This window comes from Saccopteryx bilineata, chromosome 4 (genome assembly GCF_036850765.1).
Source record: "Saccopteryx bilineata isolate mSacBil1 chromosome 4, mSacBil1_pri_phased_curated, whole genome shotgun sequence".
Taxonomy (NCBI): domain Eukaryota; kingdom Metazoa; phylum Chordata; class Mammalia; order Chiroptera; family Emballonuridae; genus Saccopteryx; species Saccopteryx bilineata.
Window position 1 is genome coordinate 36,469,646 of NC_089493.1, and position 18,341 is coordinate 36,487,986.

Here is an 18,341-nt window from a genome sequence, read left to right on the forward strand (position 1 = left end):
CAGGCGTCGCTGCCCTCCGTACTGACAGTCACTCACCTTCGCAGCCTCATCTTACAAGCCCACGAGGAGGTACGGGGCTTGTCCACTGTTAACTTTGTTTTAACCAGTCTTGCATAGATACCTGTATTATTTCTGCTTCAGCAACACATTAAAAATTAGTATTCATTAACTTGGACCAACACATTTTTTTATATAACGTAGATGGTTTTACCATCGCTGTTCTTACTGGTCCAAACTGGCCTTCTAAAACAGAACCTGTGATGCTCATGGCTTATATTTTACACTTGTTTCTCTTCCAAAGACTTGGCTTTGACAAATATCTACTTAGATGCTTACAAGTGAAAACAGTATATTTTATCTGTAACAATGTCCTATATAATGAATACACACAAGCTCCAAATCAGATCCAGACAGGAAAAGAGTTCAAGCTGAACTTCTCCAACATAACTATAAAAATGTCATAGAAAACGATGAGTCACCTTCTGTAACATGGAACACCTACACTTTAGAAAACCTAATTCTGACATGTGCCAATCAGTACTTCCTAGAACATATTATGGAGACCTGACATTGGTCTCTATTCTCAAATTCTGTACGAGGTACCACTGCTGGGCGTAGGGAAAGGAGGAGAAGGAAGGCGTGGGTCCGCAGACCTAGCAGAAAAACCTGAATGTGACATTATAAAGATAAAGGCCATATGCCCATTGATACAGACACACATGCATTAATTAGCCTGTTGGCGGAAGATGCTAAAGATGGTCCCCAAAACAGTGATTAGAGTTCTCAGTATTTTTACTCTTATCCAAAGAGGATTCCCCCCAAAACATTAGTCATATTGATAATCAGAAAAAATTTAAAAATGGAAAGATTATGTGTACATACACATATGAATTTATGATCTAAGACTAAGAAAAGCCACCACACCTTGAATTAATACTCAACTTCTGAGTCCTGTTCAGGTTGTAGTAGCAATTAGGAGGCAAGAAAAATAGTGACTGTTTAAGGCATGGCATTTAGATTATGTGAGGAAATGTCTTCAACCAGTTGGCTTTTTTTTTTTTTTACAGGGACAGAGAGAGTCAGAGAGAGGGACAGATAGGGACAGACAGACAGGAACAGAAAGAGATGAGAAGCATCAATCATCAGCTTTTCGTTGCGAGACTTAGTTGTTCATTGATTGTTTTCTCATACGTGCCTTGACCGCAGGCCTTCAGCAGACCGAGTAACCCCTTGCTCGAGCCAGCGACCTTGGGTCCAAGCTGGTGAGCTTTGCTCAAACCAGATGAGCCCACGCTCAAGCTGGCGACCTCGGGGTCTCGAACCTGGGTCCTCTGCATCCCAGTCCGACGCTCTATCCACTGCGCCACCACCTGGTCAGGCCAAGTTGGCTTCTAATGCGCGAGTCTGGTCTAGGTGAGAGTCTTGAGTTGGGCAGGATGCATTTCTCTCCCAGCTACAGGCAAGCTCTCACTGGCCTGACCATTTGGTTTTGCTTTCATGGCTAGAGCCACCCCTCTGCACGCACACACCACAGCCACTGCTCTCTCAGCTGGCAGCTGCTAACAATTTCTCCAGAAAGAACACGTGTTTCTGCAATATTCAAGGCGCTGAGTAAATGCTTTATAGTTCCTGTGAAAAGAGAACTTCTAACCCCAACGACTGATGAAATAACAAATTAAACCTCCTGCTCTCTGCGGTGGCTGAGGGAGCGCTGGTTCGCAGGCACTTGTCTGACCACCCTTGTTGGGTGATGATACCGCTTCACACCGGGAATGGAGAGAAGGGTCCCATCTTTAATAACAAGCCCAAGGCCAACGTCAGCAGAGGGGAAAACAGGATTCAGCTTTAATGTTATATACCCCCCCTTTTTGAGATTCATTTTATTTACAAGCAAACAAAGATGTCCCCTATAAACTCTCATCTGTAATGAGAAGAGCAATATAGAGAAGTAGTTGCTGGCTCCATAGTGATGTGTGAAAGGGGTCCATCCGGCTGTCTCTGTGAACCATGATTTTGTTATTTAAAAGAGGGGGAAAGCCACGTGATTTCTTCATGTTACATATGTGAGAGAATTCAAAAGAAAAGTTACTTTTCAAAATTCTACAGTCTCTAGACAGATGCGTGGGGTGACCAGAATGTCACTTTCATTCAGTGACAGCCCCTATTCCCCAAGAGTCATATCCTCTGAGCAAAAGTGTTAATATTCATTAAAAGTATCTGCCCAAGGAATGGAGAGACCTTGCTCTTGAAGAGCCTGAACTTTCAGCTTCTCGGCTGCTGTTCTACCCTCTGTCCTTCCAGGATTTCTTCAATAGACATTTGCTGGCGGGGGGTGTCCCTCTCCTTTCCTAAATTGATCGATGCCTCTCAAAAAGCTGATAAGTATCCTTCCATCTTGAAGCAGGACCAAGTGCTTTTCATCAATGTCCTTGATGAGTCTGGTGGGGCTGGGCATATACAGTATGTCCGAAAAGTCATGGTGCACTTTTGACCCGTCACAGGAAAGCAACAAAAGATGATAGAAATGTGAAATCTGCACCAAATAAAAGGAAAATCCTCCCAGTTTCTGTAGGATGATGTGGCAGCATGTGCGCATGCACAGATGATGACATAACACCGTGTATACAGTGGAGCAGCCCACAGCCATGCCAGTCGAGATGTGGACGGTACAGAGGAAAATTCAGTGTGTTCTGTGGCTCGCTAAATTCAAATCCATGTCCAAAGTGCAACGTGAATATTGGCACGTTTATAACGAAGCGTCATGACATTAATCACTTAAAACAGAGAATCACAGACGTTATTCACTCTGTTACACCAGACGTCCATACCCGTGTGGTAAGAACTTCACTATTGTTTGGATGTGTGCAGGGCAACAAATAGAGCCCACATCAAACTGCATTGAATAGGTATGAAACTGGGAGAGTTTTCCTTTTATTTGGTGCAGATTTCACATTTCTATCATCTTTTGTTGCTCTCCTGTGACAGGTCAAAAGTGCACCATGACTTTACGGACACACTGTAGTTTACTTTTAGCTGAGATAAGGCTGAAATGCATGGTGCGGAGGGCCAGAGCATCCCACACCGCCTTCCTCCTACTGTAGTCGCTGCCTTCGCAGGACCAGGTCGGGAACCTGGGCCGGGACCAGCACTTCTGCCCTAGCTCTCAGCCACCAGGGCACACCAGAAACTCCAATGCTATAAACTTTTGACTCTATAATGCCACCTCCTACCACTTTCTAATTATATAAAATGAATATCACTCCAAAATATCTATTGGTTTCTTTTTCATTGTGTATTTAGTTTAATATTTCAGTCCTGAAGGCAGGTAGGCACAATCCGCAGATAAAGGACACGGATCTAGGGGAAACCGGCGGGAGCAGTGCTAACCCTGGGGCAGTTTTCAGACTGCAGTCATGTCCTCCAGCACATTTCCACCTCCTGACCAGCAGTTTCCCTCCTTCAAATGCACAGAATCCACAAGAAGGCATTTGACAGGTCATCTGGAAGTGTAAATAAGTAACTTTACCTTCCACATGTACAGGGTTCCTTCACATTCTTTATTCAAAAACTATGAGTTGTTGAATTTTAGGCAGAAGCTCTAGGCCTGTCAAGACCCAGGAGGTACAGAGCCTGTCCCTACCTCCTCGGCTGTTGTGAAAGGTGCCTGATAAATGCCATGTCAATTGTGATTACCTATAAGCACTAGCACAGCCTACCGATTGTGCCCACCCTGGATTCAATCACGGCCGCACTGTCACAGGGAGACAGAACTGTTGTTCAGTACGAGTAGTCATGGCATCATCCTTGAACTGATACCAAGATGGTCCACAGCAAGAGGACTGACCCTAACAGGCCCGACTCCATCTTCCTCCTCAGCAATGAACCCTGCTCCTGTGGCCTCTGCTTTCAGCTTCAGGCTCACCGTGAGACGAGGAGCACCCTCTGCCCACAGCACCCTCTGCCCGGAGCACCCTCTGCGCACAGCACCCACTCACCGTGCCCACCAGGGGGTACAGGAAACCAGCCCCGACGCTGGCGCGGATGTCACGAATGGGCAGGACGAAGCCGGTAGGCACACCTTTTTGCTCTGGATTATGAGACAAGGACAAGTGTGTCTTGGCCATGCAGATGGGCAGGTTCCCAAAACCCTGGGGGAAGAAGGGAACAAGAGCGGGACCGTGAAAATCTGTACTGCAACCAAGGACCTCTGCGCGCTGTGATGCTGTGGGTTCTTCACTTTATTTGAAACATCTGAACTCCCCTCACATCAGTCTCCATGTCACTGCCCTCTAGCTCAGTTATTATTATTATTTTTAAAGGGAAAGAACCTGTTGGGCACAGAGAGGACTCACAACTGTATATGCCAAAAGTGACTATTTTATTTTCCTCTATATAACCAATTAAAAACAATAGTTTGGCGCAGACATGGCGATGCAATTCAAGGTGGGCTCTCGATATTTTAGTAAGATATTCTGTATTTCCTCAGAGCTTTCCCACACACTCACTACGGAGATAAAGAACTCGGGACTGGACCACCTGACCCAAACTCACTATTTCAGAGCAGAAAAGGCTGCTTCCCAGAGGAAGCGCAGCCGCGGGTGCCCGGCAGGGCTGGGGAACCTGGCTTCTGGACTCCAAGGCTGGCTTTATACACAGTTGAAAGAACAAAACCACCAGACACCTACCTGCTTCGTGTAGACTTCCGCCTTGTGCTGAGCCTCAGGCAGCAGTTCAATGTCGTCTGCCCCATAGATCTTCTGCGCGATGAGTCTAATTTTATCCTCCACTGGGAGCTAACAGACAGGAGAGGGGGAGACTTTAACTGGGACATGGCCACATTCCAGGTCAGAGTCCTCAAAAGGGCAAGAAATTGTTTTTATGTGCATACACAGATGTGCAAACAGTTTAAGGTTTACTGGGTTAGAAACCTTTTCTTTTAATATAAGCCCCAGACTTTATAAATATAAAATGTCCTATAGTGATAAAGTTACTGTGTGTGTGTGTCTGTGTGTGTATTTAGGATCTCACTAACTACATTACAAACAATACTGCTAACTACCCAAGAATAATTATTTCTTCGCAAATAAAAAGTATGTTCTATGACTGAAGAGCAGTCTCCTGTCAAAGCAGACCTGGATACTGTTTGTGACACAACCACCAGTATCCATCCACACAAATTTCAGTTTGCATATGAGAGGCAGATGCTACCCCTTAACACAACATATTGATTGCTAATTGCTGTTACTTAGAAATAGTTAAAAAAAATCTGGTGACTTCTATGATCAACATGTAGTGGGAATGGTGTGAAAGGATATGCCCTCTGTGGCACCTGAGGCAAAAAGTGCAGTGGACGGAGGCCTGAGGTCTAAGGAGTGAGGCCCCGCCCACAGGGCTGGCCCCGCCCACAGGGCTGCCTCCTCCCGGGCCTGGCTTCTCCAGTGCTGCTGAGCCTAAGGGAAGCGCAAGGAAAGCCACCCCAGGTAACCTGCACGAGCAGATTGCTAAAAGTAGACAATATGCCTGACTATACTCCCCAGCAACTAAAGCTAAGAGGATTCACTGGGTAGTTTTTTGAAAGGAATAATTACTTATAAAAATAAAAATTCCCCTTTGAACTAAACAGTGATAATCTATGAAAGGGCTTTGCATAATGCACATGAATAAAGTGACCGTTCAATTATGGCTTATAAAGATGCAATAGAGATTACTTTTATATGCATCTTACAGTTGGGCTAAGGCACATTCGGAACTTCTGAAGCAAAAGTACTTTGTTGAGGGGTGATTTAAGACCAAGAGATGCTGAGTAAGACAAAAAGGGGCAGCCTCCTGTTGGTCAGAGCAGAGCAAACTTCCAAGCAGAAGTGGGTTATAAAGTCCTCATGACCCCACCTGGCCCAGGTCTCCCGCTCGCCTTCAAGGCCTGGGGTTCCTAACAGCGGGCACTGTGGATGGGGCTTAGAGAGGGTGCCTGTAAGTGCTTGTGGCATCTGTGTGCAAATGCTGAACAGATTTTCAAACCAGTCTGTATAACTAAAGTTCCACGGGAAAATGTCCGTGTCACCAATGGGAGTGTTAATCAACTGTCAGTTTATTGAATCTGTATGGGGCAAAGAGAAGCAAAAGAATGTTAAAACTCAAGAGTAGGCCCTGGCTGGTTGGCTCAGCGGTAGAGCGTTGGCCTGGCGTGCGGGGGACCTGGGTTCGATTCCCGGCCAGGGCACATAGGAAAAGCGCCCATTTGCTTCTCCACCCCCACCCCCTCCTTCCTCTCTGTCTCTCTCTTCCCCTCCCGCAGCCAAGGCTCCATTGGAGCAAAGATGGACCGGGCGCTGGGGATGGCTCCTTGGCCTCTGCCCCAGGCGCTAGAGTGGCTCTGGTCGCAGCAGAGCGACGCCCCGGAGGGGCAGAGCATCGCCCCCTGGTGGGCAGAGCTTCGCCCCTGGTGGGCGTGCTGGGTGGATCCCGGTCGGGCACATGCGGGAGTCTGACTGTCTCTCCCTGTTTCCAGCTTCAGAAAAATACAAAAAAAAAAATCAAAATAAAAATTAAAAATCAAGAGTAATGGTGTTTTTTTTGTCTACATTTTTATGACTATTTTTGAAAGTCTATGATGATCTTCTAAAAACCAAGCCAAGAACCAGCATAGAGAATACAGGCAGAATTAGCTACTGCATCTGTCCCGTGTTCCTAATGAAGTTTCCAAACGTGGGCATACTACTTAATGTCCAATCACATCCTGAAATACATAAAGAGAAATGAACACCAAATACAGTCCTATAATGTAAACAACCTTTCTCTGAACTAACTATATACTTTATTGTACATGGAATAGCAGTACTTCTGCTTGGGCAAGATACCACAGTTGACTCAGTGATAGAAAGTGGTTTTGTACCTGAGGGCTCTTTGAACTTGGGGCAGCCCTGGACCAGGAAGTGAGCGTAGCTTAGGAGCACACTCCTTTCCCCTATTTTTTTTTATAATGTTGGTTTGTTTGTTTTTTAAATTCATTTTAGAAAGGAGGGGGAGAGACAGAGAGAGAGAGAGGAGAGACAGAGAGAGAGAAGGGGGGGGAGGAGCTGGAAGCATCAACTCCCTTATGTGCCTTGACCAGGCAAGCCCAGGGTTTCAAACCAGCGACCTCAGCATTTCCAGGTCGATGCTTTAACCACTGCGCCACCACAGGTCAGGCTCCTTTCCCCTATTACTGGAAAGCAGTCAAAAACCTTATCAGAGCCCTGATGTAGTCCCTTGCTAATTTGCCCTAAAACAGTTGGTGCCTTTGGTTAAAGGCCGTAGTGAATTATTTCTTGGTTCTGACCCTTCCTCCTGTCAGCAGAGGATCTGTACTGTGAGCCTTTTCAAAAGTTAGGGTGTGAGCCAACCTCCTGGGGTGTTCTTGCCTGAATCCTCGCTCTGTAAGTAGGCAGCAACATGTGTTGGTAAGAAAGCTATCAGGAGTTGAGGGTCAGGCAGTGGTCGTGTAACTCACCTACGTGGGAATCGGACTCACACGGCTGAAGCTGTTAAACACGGGCTCTAGAGAGGCAGCCACACAGAACCCTCTTGCTTTGCATACTGCAAGTAACCCACCTTGAGGTCATAAAGGAGCTGGAAACTGCTGGGTGCCTGAGCTGCTCTCCGGACAGCCTGGGCCAGGGCTAGGGCACCCCTGCCCCCTTCCGCCCAGTGAGTGCATTTCACAGCATCAAAAGCCCCATGTTCTTTGGAAAGGTGGCTGACGAGGTCCAGCTCGGTCTCTGTATCTGTCCTGTAAAGACAGCATTTCATGTCATGGTGCTGACAATGCCTGGATTGGACAGACTCTCTTGTTTTTGCCATTAAAACCCCTGTGAGCCCTAGCTGGGTGCTCAGTTAGAGTGCTGTCCTGACACACCAAGGTTACAAGTTTGATCCCCGGTCAGGGCACATACAAGAATTAACCAATGAATACATACATAAGTGGAACAACAAATTGATGTTCTTCTTTCTTTCTCTCCTCCTTCCTCACTCTCTAAAACAAAATAAAACAGAAACACCAATTCTCCCCCCACAAAAACCACCATGTGCATTACCTGCTGATAAATAGACATTAATCAAGTAATATTGCTTGGGTTCAAATCCAGCTCCAGAATGTACTAGCGAGGTAACTTTCAGCCAGTTAGATAAGCTTTATGTGCCTGGACTTCCACACGGGGAATAATCATAGTACTTATTTCATTTGGGAGGCCAGATGACAAATATATGCCAAGTACTCAAAACATTCCAGGCACATCATAGAAATCAGTAAATACTTGCTTTCAAAAATTTTTGCTTTCCATTCTGCTGTGGTTAAGCCATAACAAGACCAAAACCAGCCCTACTATACTTAAAGAGCCCACGCAAGTTCTCTCTTGCAGAAACACTTCCAGCTCAACACGTTCATTCAACTCTTTGTCAAGACAACATCCCACCAGACCCAGTGAAACAACTGTTAGCTCAAAAGAACTCTGGGGACCGAAAAGAACATTTAACTTCAGGCCTATGTTGCCCTCTTCACTTGGTGGAAAGGGCACCCATGGGAGCCGATCTGACCCTGGCCCCTCAGTGGGTGAGGCGACGAGTTCACTGTGCCACTGTACCGCAGGCTCTCCCTTAATGACCCCTGTAGCACAGGCTGACCGGCCAATAGGAGGGCCCGAATGAAATAAAGCTAAAGCTCCAGATGTCTCTGACCCGGTCCCCTAGTCCCCTGGACTCTGACACTTTGTACTTACTTGAATGCATTCACGGCCACCACTACTGGAACTCCAAACATCCTGGCATTTTCAATTTGTTTCCTCAAGTTACTGAAGCCTTTTCCAACCAGCTCCAGGTTCTGTAGAAACAGTGAACATGGTGGTGTTCCCATGAGGGTGAGGGCAGAGAAAGCACAGCAGAAAACAGTTCCAGGTGCTTCTTAGAGGGGAACCTGTTTCTTCAAACCAGAGCCACGCACAGTCAGGACAAGGTGACAGAAAGCGTATCAGCTGGTGCATCTCCCACCACAGGGACTGTGTGCCCACAGAGCTCGTCCCACTGCACCGGCACTTTTATACTAACACCGGGCAGTGGGGTGTGTGTGTGTGTGCTGTGCTTATGCCCTGGCATCCTGAAAACACGAGAGCTGGCATATCTGCTGTCATCACACAGTATCTTAATAGCATGTTTGCTGTGTGAAGAGAATCAGATGCCCTTAAGTAAATTATATTTACAATCCCTGTGTGTATAAATTTTATGTACTCATATAATGGTGCAAAATAACTCTAGTTAGTGTTACACAGACCCTTCCATCGGAAGACAGAGCCTAGTACAGTGCCTGGCATTCATTATATAGCTGCTATAAGTACTGTCAGAAAATGTGAGGCAATCAGTGATGCTTTCAAAGGTATTAACGAACACAACCAGGAACCTTGACTGGGGACAACAGAAATGAAGATAAATGCCATCTGTAAGAACCACAGTATGTAACTTAAAGGAAAGAAATTAAAGAAACACACTTTTAAGAATATTTACTGCAGCACTGAAAAACTGCAAATAGCCCTGGCCAATTGGCTCAGCGGTAGAGCATCGGCCCAGTATGTGGATGTCCTGGGTTTGATTCCTGGTCAGGGCACACTGAAGCCCCTATTTGCTTTTCCACCCCTCCCTCTCGTTTCTCTCTTTCTCTCTCTCCCCTCCTGCAGCCATGGCTCAATTGGAGTGAGTTGGCCCAGGCACTGAGAATGGCTCCATGGCCTCACCTCAGGTGCTAAGAGCAGCTTGGTTGCTGAGCAATAGAGCAACGCCCCAGATGGGCAGAGTATTGCCCCCTAGTGGGCTTGCTGGGTGGATCCGGTTGGGGCACATGTGGGAGTCTGTCTCTCTGCCTTCCCTCCTCTCACCAAATAAAACAAAAACAAAACAAAATTGCAAATAACACAAACCTCCTTCAAAGGGGATTGATGATATACATACTTAATACATATGCACCATGGAGACATTATGAAAAGTGAGATAATCTGTATTATATGGAACCTGTCAAAGATCTACTAAGTTATAAAACTAAAGAACTCTATTTTTGGACAAATACAAAAATACATGTGTGTGTGTATATATATGTGTGTGTGTGTTTATATATATAATTTTTAAGACTTTATTCATATTAGAGAGAAGGGGGAGAGAGAGAGAGAGAGAGAGAGAAAGGGGGAGGAGCAAGAAGCATCAACTCCCATATGTGCCTTGACCAGGCAAGCCCAGGAGTTTGAACTGGCGACCTCAGCATTCTAGGTCGACACTTTTACCTACTGCGCCACCACAGATCAGGCCTGATGAAGTATTTTTAAATGTTGCAAAATATGCACCAAACTGTTAAGACTCAAATCATATATTATATCCTTATATTGTTTAATTTTTAAACAAAGAATGCGTCACTAATATACACTTAAAAACTGAATCAACTGCACTATCCTTAGTGCCTGAGGCTGATGCACTGGAGCCAACCAGCTAGCCTCAGCACTTGGGGCAATGCACGAACTATCTGAGCCACTGGCTGTAGGAGGAGGAAGGGGGGGGAAAGAGAGAGAAGGGGGAGAGAAGCAGATGGTTGCTTCTCTTTTGTGCCCTGACAAGGAATCAAACCTGGGACGTCGATATGTCGGGCTGATGCTCTATCCACTGAGCCAACTGGCCAGGGCCACATTACATATTAAAAAAATAAAAATATAACAGTAGTATATAAAACTACGTATACTGCATCATGAGCAAAACCCAGCAGCAGTAGTGCTTAATTTGTGGATTCCATGAAAAAGCAGAAAAAAAATAAGTAAGTTAAAGGTAGAAAACATTTGAGATCCTTATGACCATGATTTAGACTGTTTTTCCTTTAATTATTGAAAACTGAGATTAAGATTTAGTTGATATTCTGAAAAGCACCGCTAATTCTTTACCTCTAGTCACATGAAAACCAATTAATATGTAACACAGCTTGAGAACAGTTTTAAATAAGTAGAGTTTTTGAAAGAAGATGCCAGCTGGGCCGGTGAGGGGCAGCCGTCTAATTAGACACAGGAAAGGCGGAGGGGGGCAGGAGGGCCAGAACTGTGAATTCCCCTCCCACGCGTGAGTCAGCCGAATGGCCATAAAAGGCAAATCATAGCTCAGAAGACAGGCAGACACCAAGCACCAACAATTCTTCTCTAGCTGTTTTTGAAATACTTCATTTGGAGCCTAAACAGTGACCCTGTATTGCTTGACAATGTAAAAGCTTCCAAAAAAGGCAGAAAATTGAATTAGTGAGAGGAGCTGACCGTACCATCTCATTTGAGTCTTATAACCACCCCGAACTGGCTCTGGAGATGTTTCTTTGATGGTAAGTGAGGTCAACATGAAAAGGTTCAAGCTCAATCAGCCTATGGGAACTTCGCCCAGAAAAATAACCAGGATGCAGTGTATCTTGGCCCATTAATCTGTTTAAATCTGCAGAGGAAGGCATTTCAAAAAAGGTCCCTGTATTTGCTTCTGGTGTGAATGGCATTTGGGAACTGAGCAACCATTGCAGGGAAGACAAGGAAACTTCCATCAGTTTGGTGCACGGTTTCTCAGCCTCAGCAAGATTAACATGTTGGCGTCGGCCTAGCCTGCGGAGGACCCGGGTTCGATTCCCGGCCAGGGCACACAGGAGAAGCGCCCATTTGCTTCTCCACCCCTCCGCCGCGCTTTCCTCTCTGTCTCTCTCTTCCCCTCCCGCAGCCAAGGCTCCATTGGAGCAAAGATGGCCCGGGCGCTGGGGATGGCTCCTTGGCCTCTGCCCCAGGCGCTAGAGTGGCTCTGGTCGCGGCAGAACGACGCCCAGGATGGGCAGAGCATCGCCCCCTGGTGGGCAGAGCGTCGCCCCTGGTGGGCGTGCCGGGTGGATCCCGGTCGGGCGCATGCAGGAGTCTGTCTGACTGTCTCTCCCTGTTTCCAGCTTCAGAAAAATGAAAAAAAAAAAAAAAAGATTAACATGTTGGGCCAAGTAATTCCTTGTAGTGGGGGGTGTCCTGGGCACCCTAGGATATTAGCAGCATCCCTGGCCTCTACCCACAGAATCCCAGTAGTTATAACAAAAATGTCTCATGGCATTGTCAAATGTCCCCGGGGGGCAGACATCACTCCCGGCTGAGCAGTAAGATCTAGGGCAGTGGTTTTGCTGATATCCCATGTGGGGAAATTCTGCTTCATGATGCACTCCTTCCCCGCTTCAGGTCCTTCAGTTCTTCGGCACACTGTGGGCCTCTTAGCACCCTCTGCTCCCAGCAACCCTGGGTCAGAGTGATACCCCCCCCCCCATCTCCAAATGAGCTGGTTGGGATATGCTGACTCTGGGTGTGGTTCCTTCTAGGTTAAGTAATTGGAAATGATTGAAGTTACCTCTTCTATGTAAGCCTTGGGAAGAGGCATCCCAGCAGTGACCTGGAAGGAAAGGAAGCAAACAAGAGTCAGAGACGTTTTCTATTTACAATTAGATATCAGCTTAAAATGGTGTGTGCCACATGTAAAAGGCCAGAAGTGCACATGTGGGAGAGACACAGCTGTGTAAGGCCGTCTCCTGCCCTAAGGACTCAGAGCGTATGACCAATTCTACAGCACAGGACAAAAATGACTACTGAGAAGAGTGGGAACTTTTTTTTTTAGCATGAGACAGACAGGAAGGGAGAGAGAGATAAGAAGCATCAACTCATAGTTGCGGCACCTTAGTTGTTTGATTACTTTCTCAATGTTGTTCAATGATTGACAGGGGTGGGGGGCCTCCAGCTGAGCCAGTGGCCCCTTGCTCAAGCCAGCGAGCTTAGGCTCAAGCCAGGAGCCATGGGGTCATGTCTATGATCCCACACTCAAGCCAGCAACCCTGCGATGAAGCTGGTGAGCCTGCACCCAAGCCAACAACCTCAGGGTTTTGAACCTGGGTCCTCAGCATCCCAGGTTGATGCTCTAATGACTGTGCCACCGCCTGATCAGGCAAGAGTGGGAACTTTTATGACCTGAACTACAGCGGTAAGAAAGGAGGATCAATGGGGGGGGGGGTATGCTCTAGGTAGGGGGAATAACTTCTGAGTGGTGCACACAGCAGTGGGGGTGGAAGTAAAAGGTGAGTGTGGGGGGGAAAGGCAGCTGTCAGCCCCTGCCAAGGCCACCTTGACACGGCCGCCAATGAAGTCTGTGACAAGCCCTGTAACGGGCCGGTCTGCAGAGCCAACCCACGCCTTTGTGGAGCTGAACTGGGAGGCTTGCACAGCACACACGTTAGAGAAACACCATGCAGGACTCCCTCTATCACTGCCTAGTTCAAGGTCTCACAGCACTGAAGCGGTGAGGTCAGAGGAGCCCGGCGGCTCAGCCTGCTGCACCCACAGGGATGAGCATGGGGGCAAAGGCGCGGATTCCATGAACCCCGCTGTGGGCAATGGACAGGGACTAAAAAGCCTTCCGTTTTCCAGCCTGGTATGCTCCCATTCCCCAGGCAGACTATGGGGCTCCAACTCTCTTCCAGCCACAGAGAGGTGGGGCTGGCAGTGGGGACGGCCTGGCCACCTCGTCTGGGCCTGGCATGCAGCTCCACGAGGTACTGCGAGCAGCGGGCCGGCTCCTTGGCAGAGGGGTGTGTGTGAAGCCGTCCTCGCAGTGCTGCCCAGGTGAAGTGCCAGCATTAGTTTTAGACCCTGAGGTCAGGCGGAAAGAAAGGGAGGTGCAACGTGGGGAGGGTGAGTGAGGGGGTGCGAGAGAGAGAGAGATGCTGGCTGATTGAGGAGGAAAAGGGGGTCCATCCTGCACGGCTAGCAGGAAGGGGCCCTGGGTCAAGTGCTTCTGAAACCTGGGCGACAAGTCAGGACTGGAGAGGCTGCTGGGTGTGTTATGGCGCTGGTCTGCACAGCGAGGCCTGGAGACCCAATCCTCTCATGGGGTCCTCAAGGTCAAGACTATTTCCGTAATAATGCTAAATGTTAAAATCCTTTCATTCTTACTCTCTCACTGAGGATACCCTGGGCTTTTCCAAAGATTGGGTGACATGGGATATCATAAAAGATCAAATAGAGAAGATAAAAACCTAGTGATCTTCAATTAAGCCAGATACTGAAGAGATCTGAAAAATGAACAATGCCCAAATTTTGTTTTGGAAAATATAGTAACTTGTCATTAAAAAAATAATGTTATTTATGTTAATAGGTAACTCAGGTTAAATTCCTAATACAGTGGTACCTTGAGATACGAACAGACCAACATACGATTTTTTTTTTTAAGATACGAGCTGTGACTCGGTCCATATTTTTGTTCGCGATCAAGCGAAATTCCGAGATACGAGTTGTGATTCGGGAAGCTGCCGCTGGTTGGCGCGTTGGCGCATGGGTCCAGTATTGGCAGTTGGATATACGAGTTGACTGACTTATGAGCTCAGTTACAGAACAAATTAAACTCGTATCTCAAGGCACCACTTGTATAATAAATATAAATAGATATAACCTACCTAAATAAAAGTTCTTTCAGGCCCTCACTAATTTTTAAGAAGTTTAAAGAAGTTCTGAGACCAAAATGCTTGCGAACTGCTACACTGATCGCTACACTATGAAACGCTGATTTGGTTCTGTAGGCGAGTGAGGTCTTAGTCTTATTTCTCCAGTTATAGGATTGGCTCCCAGAGGATAGGAATTTACGACTTTTTCAAGTAATTTCTGAACACTAGCACCAGGTCTCCACGGGCAGGAGCTGAAGCAAAGATGTTAAAATAACAGGATAAAAAGTGAAACTTCTAACCAACAGGGATTCAGGAAAACACCAAGTTCAGGCTGGAGCTGGAAATACCCAGTCCTAACCTTAGCAGTCCCGCCCAGCACGCACCTGCCCAGGAGGGCTGACCTCCGTCTCAGCTAAATGGTGTGGTCGGTTGGCTGCCAGTGCCACTATTCAGAGGCAAAGTGGGACTGAGGTTTTAAAAGAACAGTCTGAACACAAAGGAGTTTTCTGTGGGCAGAGCAAGCACATGCTTTGGGTGGGGTTTAGATACTGTGAGATGTTTGACTCAGGGAGGCAGGCCACGAAGCCAGGGTCAGCCCTCTTAGAACCCTGAGAGTGGGCAGGGCCGGGGTGATCGGGCGGCTGGCACAGGGCTGCCTGAACCCCCCTCGCTTCTTGTATCTGTTAATCATGAGGATCAGAGCCGCTTCATGAAGAAACAGGCACAAGTCATCCAGCTCCCCTTCAGCCTTCAGAACGTTCCTGACAGTCAGACGCGTCCTCCCCCTGATCCTCACCGTGGGGCCGCCTCCGTGCATTTTAAGAGCCCTCACAGTGGCAACCAGCACCACCACGTGAGGGCGGAGACCGGAATACCGGCATTTGATGTTAAAAAACTTTTCCATTCCAATGTCTGCTCCGAATCCTGCTTCCGTCACTGTAAGGAAGGAGAAAAGCAACTGTAAAAATGCTGTCCCAGGCCCTGGCCGGTTGGCTCAGCGGTAGAGCATCGGCCTAGCGTGCGGAGGACCTGGGTTCGATTCCCGGCCAGGGCACACAGGAGAAGCACCCATTTGCTTCTCCACCCCTCCGCCGCACTTTCCTCTCTGTCTCTCTCTTCCCCTCCCGCAGCCAAGGCTCCATTGGAGCAAAGATGGCCTGGGCGCTGGGGATGGCTCTGTGGCCTCTGCCTCAGGCGCTAGAGTGGCTCTGGTCGCAACATGGCGACGCCCAGGATGGGCAGAGCATCGCCCCCTGGTGGGCAGTGTCGCCCCTGGTGGGCGTGCCGGGTGGATCCCGGTCGGGCGCACGCGGGAGTCTGTCTGACTGTCTCTCCCTGTTTCCAGCTTCAGAAAAATGAAAGAAAAGAAAAAAAAAGAAAGAAAGAAAAAAAAAAAAATGCTGTCCCAGCTCCTTAGAACACCATCTATTCGCTGACTGTGTAAAAAATCCTCACCTACAAATCCTTCGGGGCCCACGAGCTTGAGCGCAATCTGGTCTGCAATGATAGAGGAATTCCCGTGCGCGATGTTGGCAAACGGTCCGGCGTGAACAAAGACCGGAGTGCCCTGCGGAGATCAAGACAGCAAGACCGAACCTGCCAACCCTGCTCCAAAATGGGAGGACAGTCAAGCTGAGAGGTAGCTGGGTTCCAAAAGAAAAAGCCATCCCAAGGGGCTAACCAGGAGGCTGCCTCTTTTATGACAGTCACGTCCCAGCTGCAACCGCGAGAAAGAACGGGAAGAAAGAGGTGAGCGAGTAGAAAAGGTCTCGACTCCCCAAGAAAAGTGTGAACACAGAACCCCGCTTCAGAAAGGCAGGAGTCACTCTGCTCACCTCTAACGTCTGCATGAGGTTGGGCTTGATCGCATCCTTCATGAGCACTGTTAGCGCACCGCTCACCCCCTGCAAAACAGAGGCACAGAGCGTCAGCTCCCACCAATGAACAAACCAATCTTTCAAAACCAAAATTCAACACTCTTAGGTATTCCTTTTTTTAGCCATCTTGAACCAAAAAGTACTTTTGCCTGAACTAGACCGTTCATTTATTATTTCTGAATACACTCTGAAGTTACCAGTTATTTTAAGCAGGGAGAAGAGCTAGAATAAAAATGACACTCAGATGTAATTTTTGGAAAAACATGTAACTCTGGAAACAAGCATCTCACTCAAGCGCTGTTGCTGATGGATGAGGGGGATTCTATGTTCGACTAGTTGACAACATGTAAGTTACCAGTTCTGTGAGTACTGGTGTCTGGGCAGGAATGGGCCACAAACCAAATTCAGTACGTGTTTCCTAAAGCAGAAACGGAAAATTTACACCAGAATTCAATACCAGCTCTTAAATACCAGGTCCTTCTTCTAAGCCCTCCAACCAGAGCTGAACAAACCGGTAACAAAGAAAGCTAAGACTATGGATCTCATTTATGTTCAGTTTTCACGGGCTTCTAAATTTCTGCTTTGGGTGTAAAAAAATTAAAACAATTTCCTTTTTTATACATACTAACTGTAAAGACAGGATATTAATGTTTTCTCCCTTTTCTGAATTCATCTGACATGCTGCTTGCTTAATCACAGGCCAACCATTTTGGTGTGTGTCAACACAGACTTTAAAAAATTAATTTATAAGATCATCTCATTCCAAACCTCATATAATCATGCAGACAGCTCAGAAATAAACCTAAGTAGAAAACTAGCCTAGTAGGACCATCAGATTATAATAAGTTATTCCCAGTGTGGTTATAAGCATAGATATAACAGTGGCCAACAAACCTCAGGACCAGAGGTCTCTGTGCAGGGGGAGGCCTGTCATGAGGAGAGGCCAGGGTGTGACTCCAAGCTCAGCATTAAGGGCCTCACGTGGACTCTTGAGGTACTCTGCAAATTGAAGTCATATGCCCACCTTTGGGAATACACAGGTGGAAGATGTTGTTTGAACCATCTGAAACCTGTGGTCTATTACTGGAGCATACTACCTATTACTATAAAGCACATTTTATAAATTTCATAACTACCTGAACAGCAATAAAATCATTTTAAGTTCATTGATTTAACTGCAGCATAATTTTCGTTACTGATAGCTGCTGAGACACCATAGGGCAATGGGCACAGAGGCACCACAGGCCCCTGGCACCAGGGCACCCACCAGATCCTCAGCAGTGATGGGCTCCCCTTTCCTGCTGGACGCTACCACCATCTTGCTCAGTCTCTCTCTCATGTCTTCTAGGGAAGTGGTGAGAGCCAGGACAGCCATGATCTCACTGGCCACAGAGATATCAAACTGGGTCTGTCGGAAGAAAAAAAAAACACAACAGGAAAACTTTGTTAAACCAGAAGAGCGTACTGCAAAAAGAAATCCCGGTTTGCACCCAAAGCTTAAACAAAATCTTCCAGATGATGGTTCTTAAAATTAGTGTGTAATCCACTTTGGTTCTGGGAGGTGGAAGTTGGTATGTCCGCGCCAAGTTGGTACTCCAGCACCATCTTGTCTTCTCCTTAAACAAAATCTTAAATGGATAGAATAATGGCGTACAAAGAACTTAATGAAAATAAACCTCCAATAGCAAAAATTTGGAATTAACTATTCCAAGACCTTGAGTACTCAAATTTTTAAAATAAATATTCCAGTAGGGCCAACAATCTCTGTGAAAGCAGCTTGTAATCATGTCGTTATGGTTTCCCTAACACACAGAGGGCACGACACGGAAGCTCTTATTCCACGAAGAGACATACTGCAAAATGGCCACGGAAAAGAAGCATTTTTAATTAAATGGCACGCCAGGATATTCACTTAGGGCTCTCCACCTCTAGGAAAAAGTGCCGGGGGAAAAACACACAGGTAACACATGGGGTTTACT

At 47.0% G+C, this 18,341-nt stretch overlaps 1 protein-coding gene and 1 pseudogene across 1 annotated transcript in view; both read right to left on the reverse strand.

Annotated features, from left to right (window-relative positions):
* Positions 1-18,341, reverse strand: part of MTHFD1 (methylenetetrahydrofolate dehydrogenase, cyclohydrolase and formyltetrahydrofolate synthetase 1) — a 68,656-nt gene that overhangs the window by 2,673 nt on the left and 47,642 nt on the right. The window contains exons 18-26 of the mRNA XM_066272847.1: positions 17,630-17,770; positions 16,321-16,389; positions 15,941-16,052; positions 15,282-15,421; positions 12,406-12,447; positions 8,754-8,854; positions 7,591-7,768; positions 4,686-4,793; positions 3,996-4,148 (exon numbers count right to left, since the gene is read on the reverse strand). Of these exons, the coding sequence (XP_066128944.1) occupies positions 3,996-4,148; positions 4,686-4,793; positions 7,591-7,768; positions 8,754-8,854; positions 12,406-12,447; positions 15,282-15,421; positions 15,941-16,052; positions 16,321-16,389; positions 17,630-17,770 (1,044 nt within the window). The remainder of the gene's footprint in view (positions 1-3,995; positions 4,149-4,685; positions 4,794-7,590; positions 7,769-8,753; positions 8,855-12,405; positions 12,448-15,281; positions 15,422-15,940; positions 16,053-16,320; positions 16,390-17,629; positions 17,771-18,341) is intronic.
* On the reverse strand, positions 1,308-3,967 carry LOC136333550 (U6 snRNA-associated Sm-like protein LSm1 pseudogene; annotated as a pseudogene).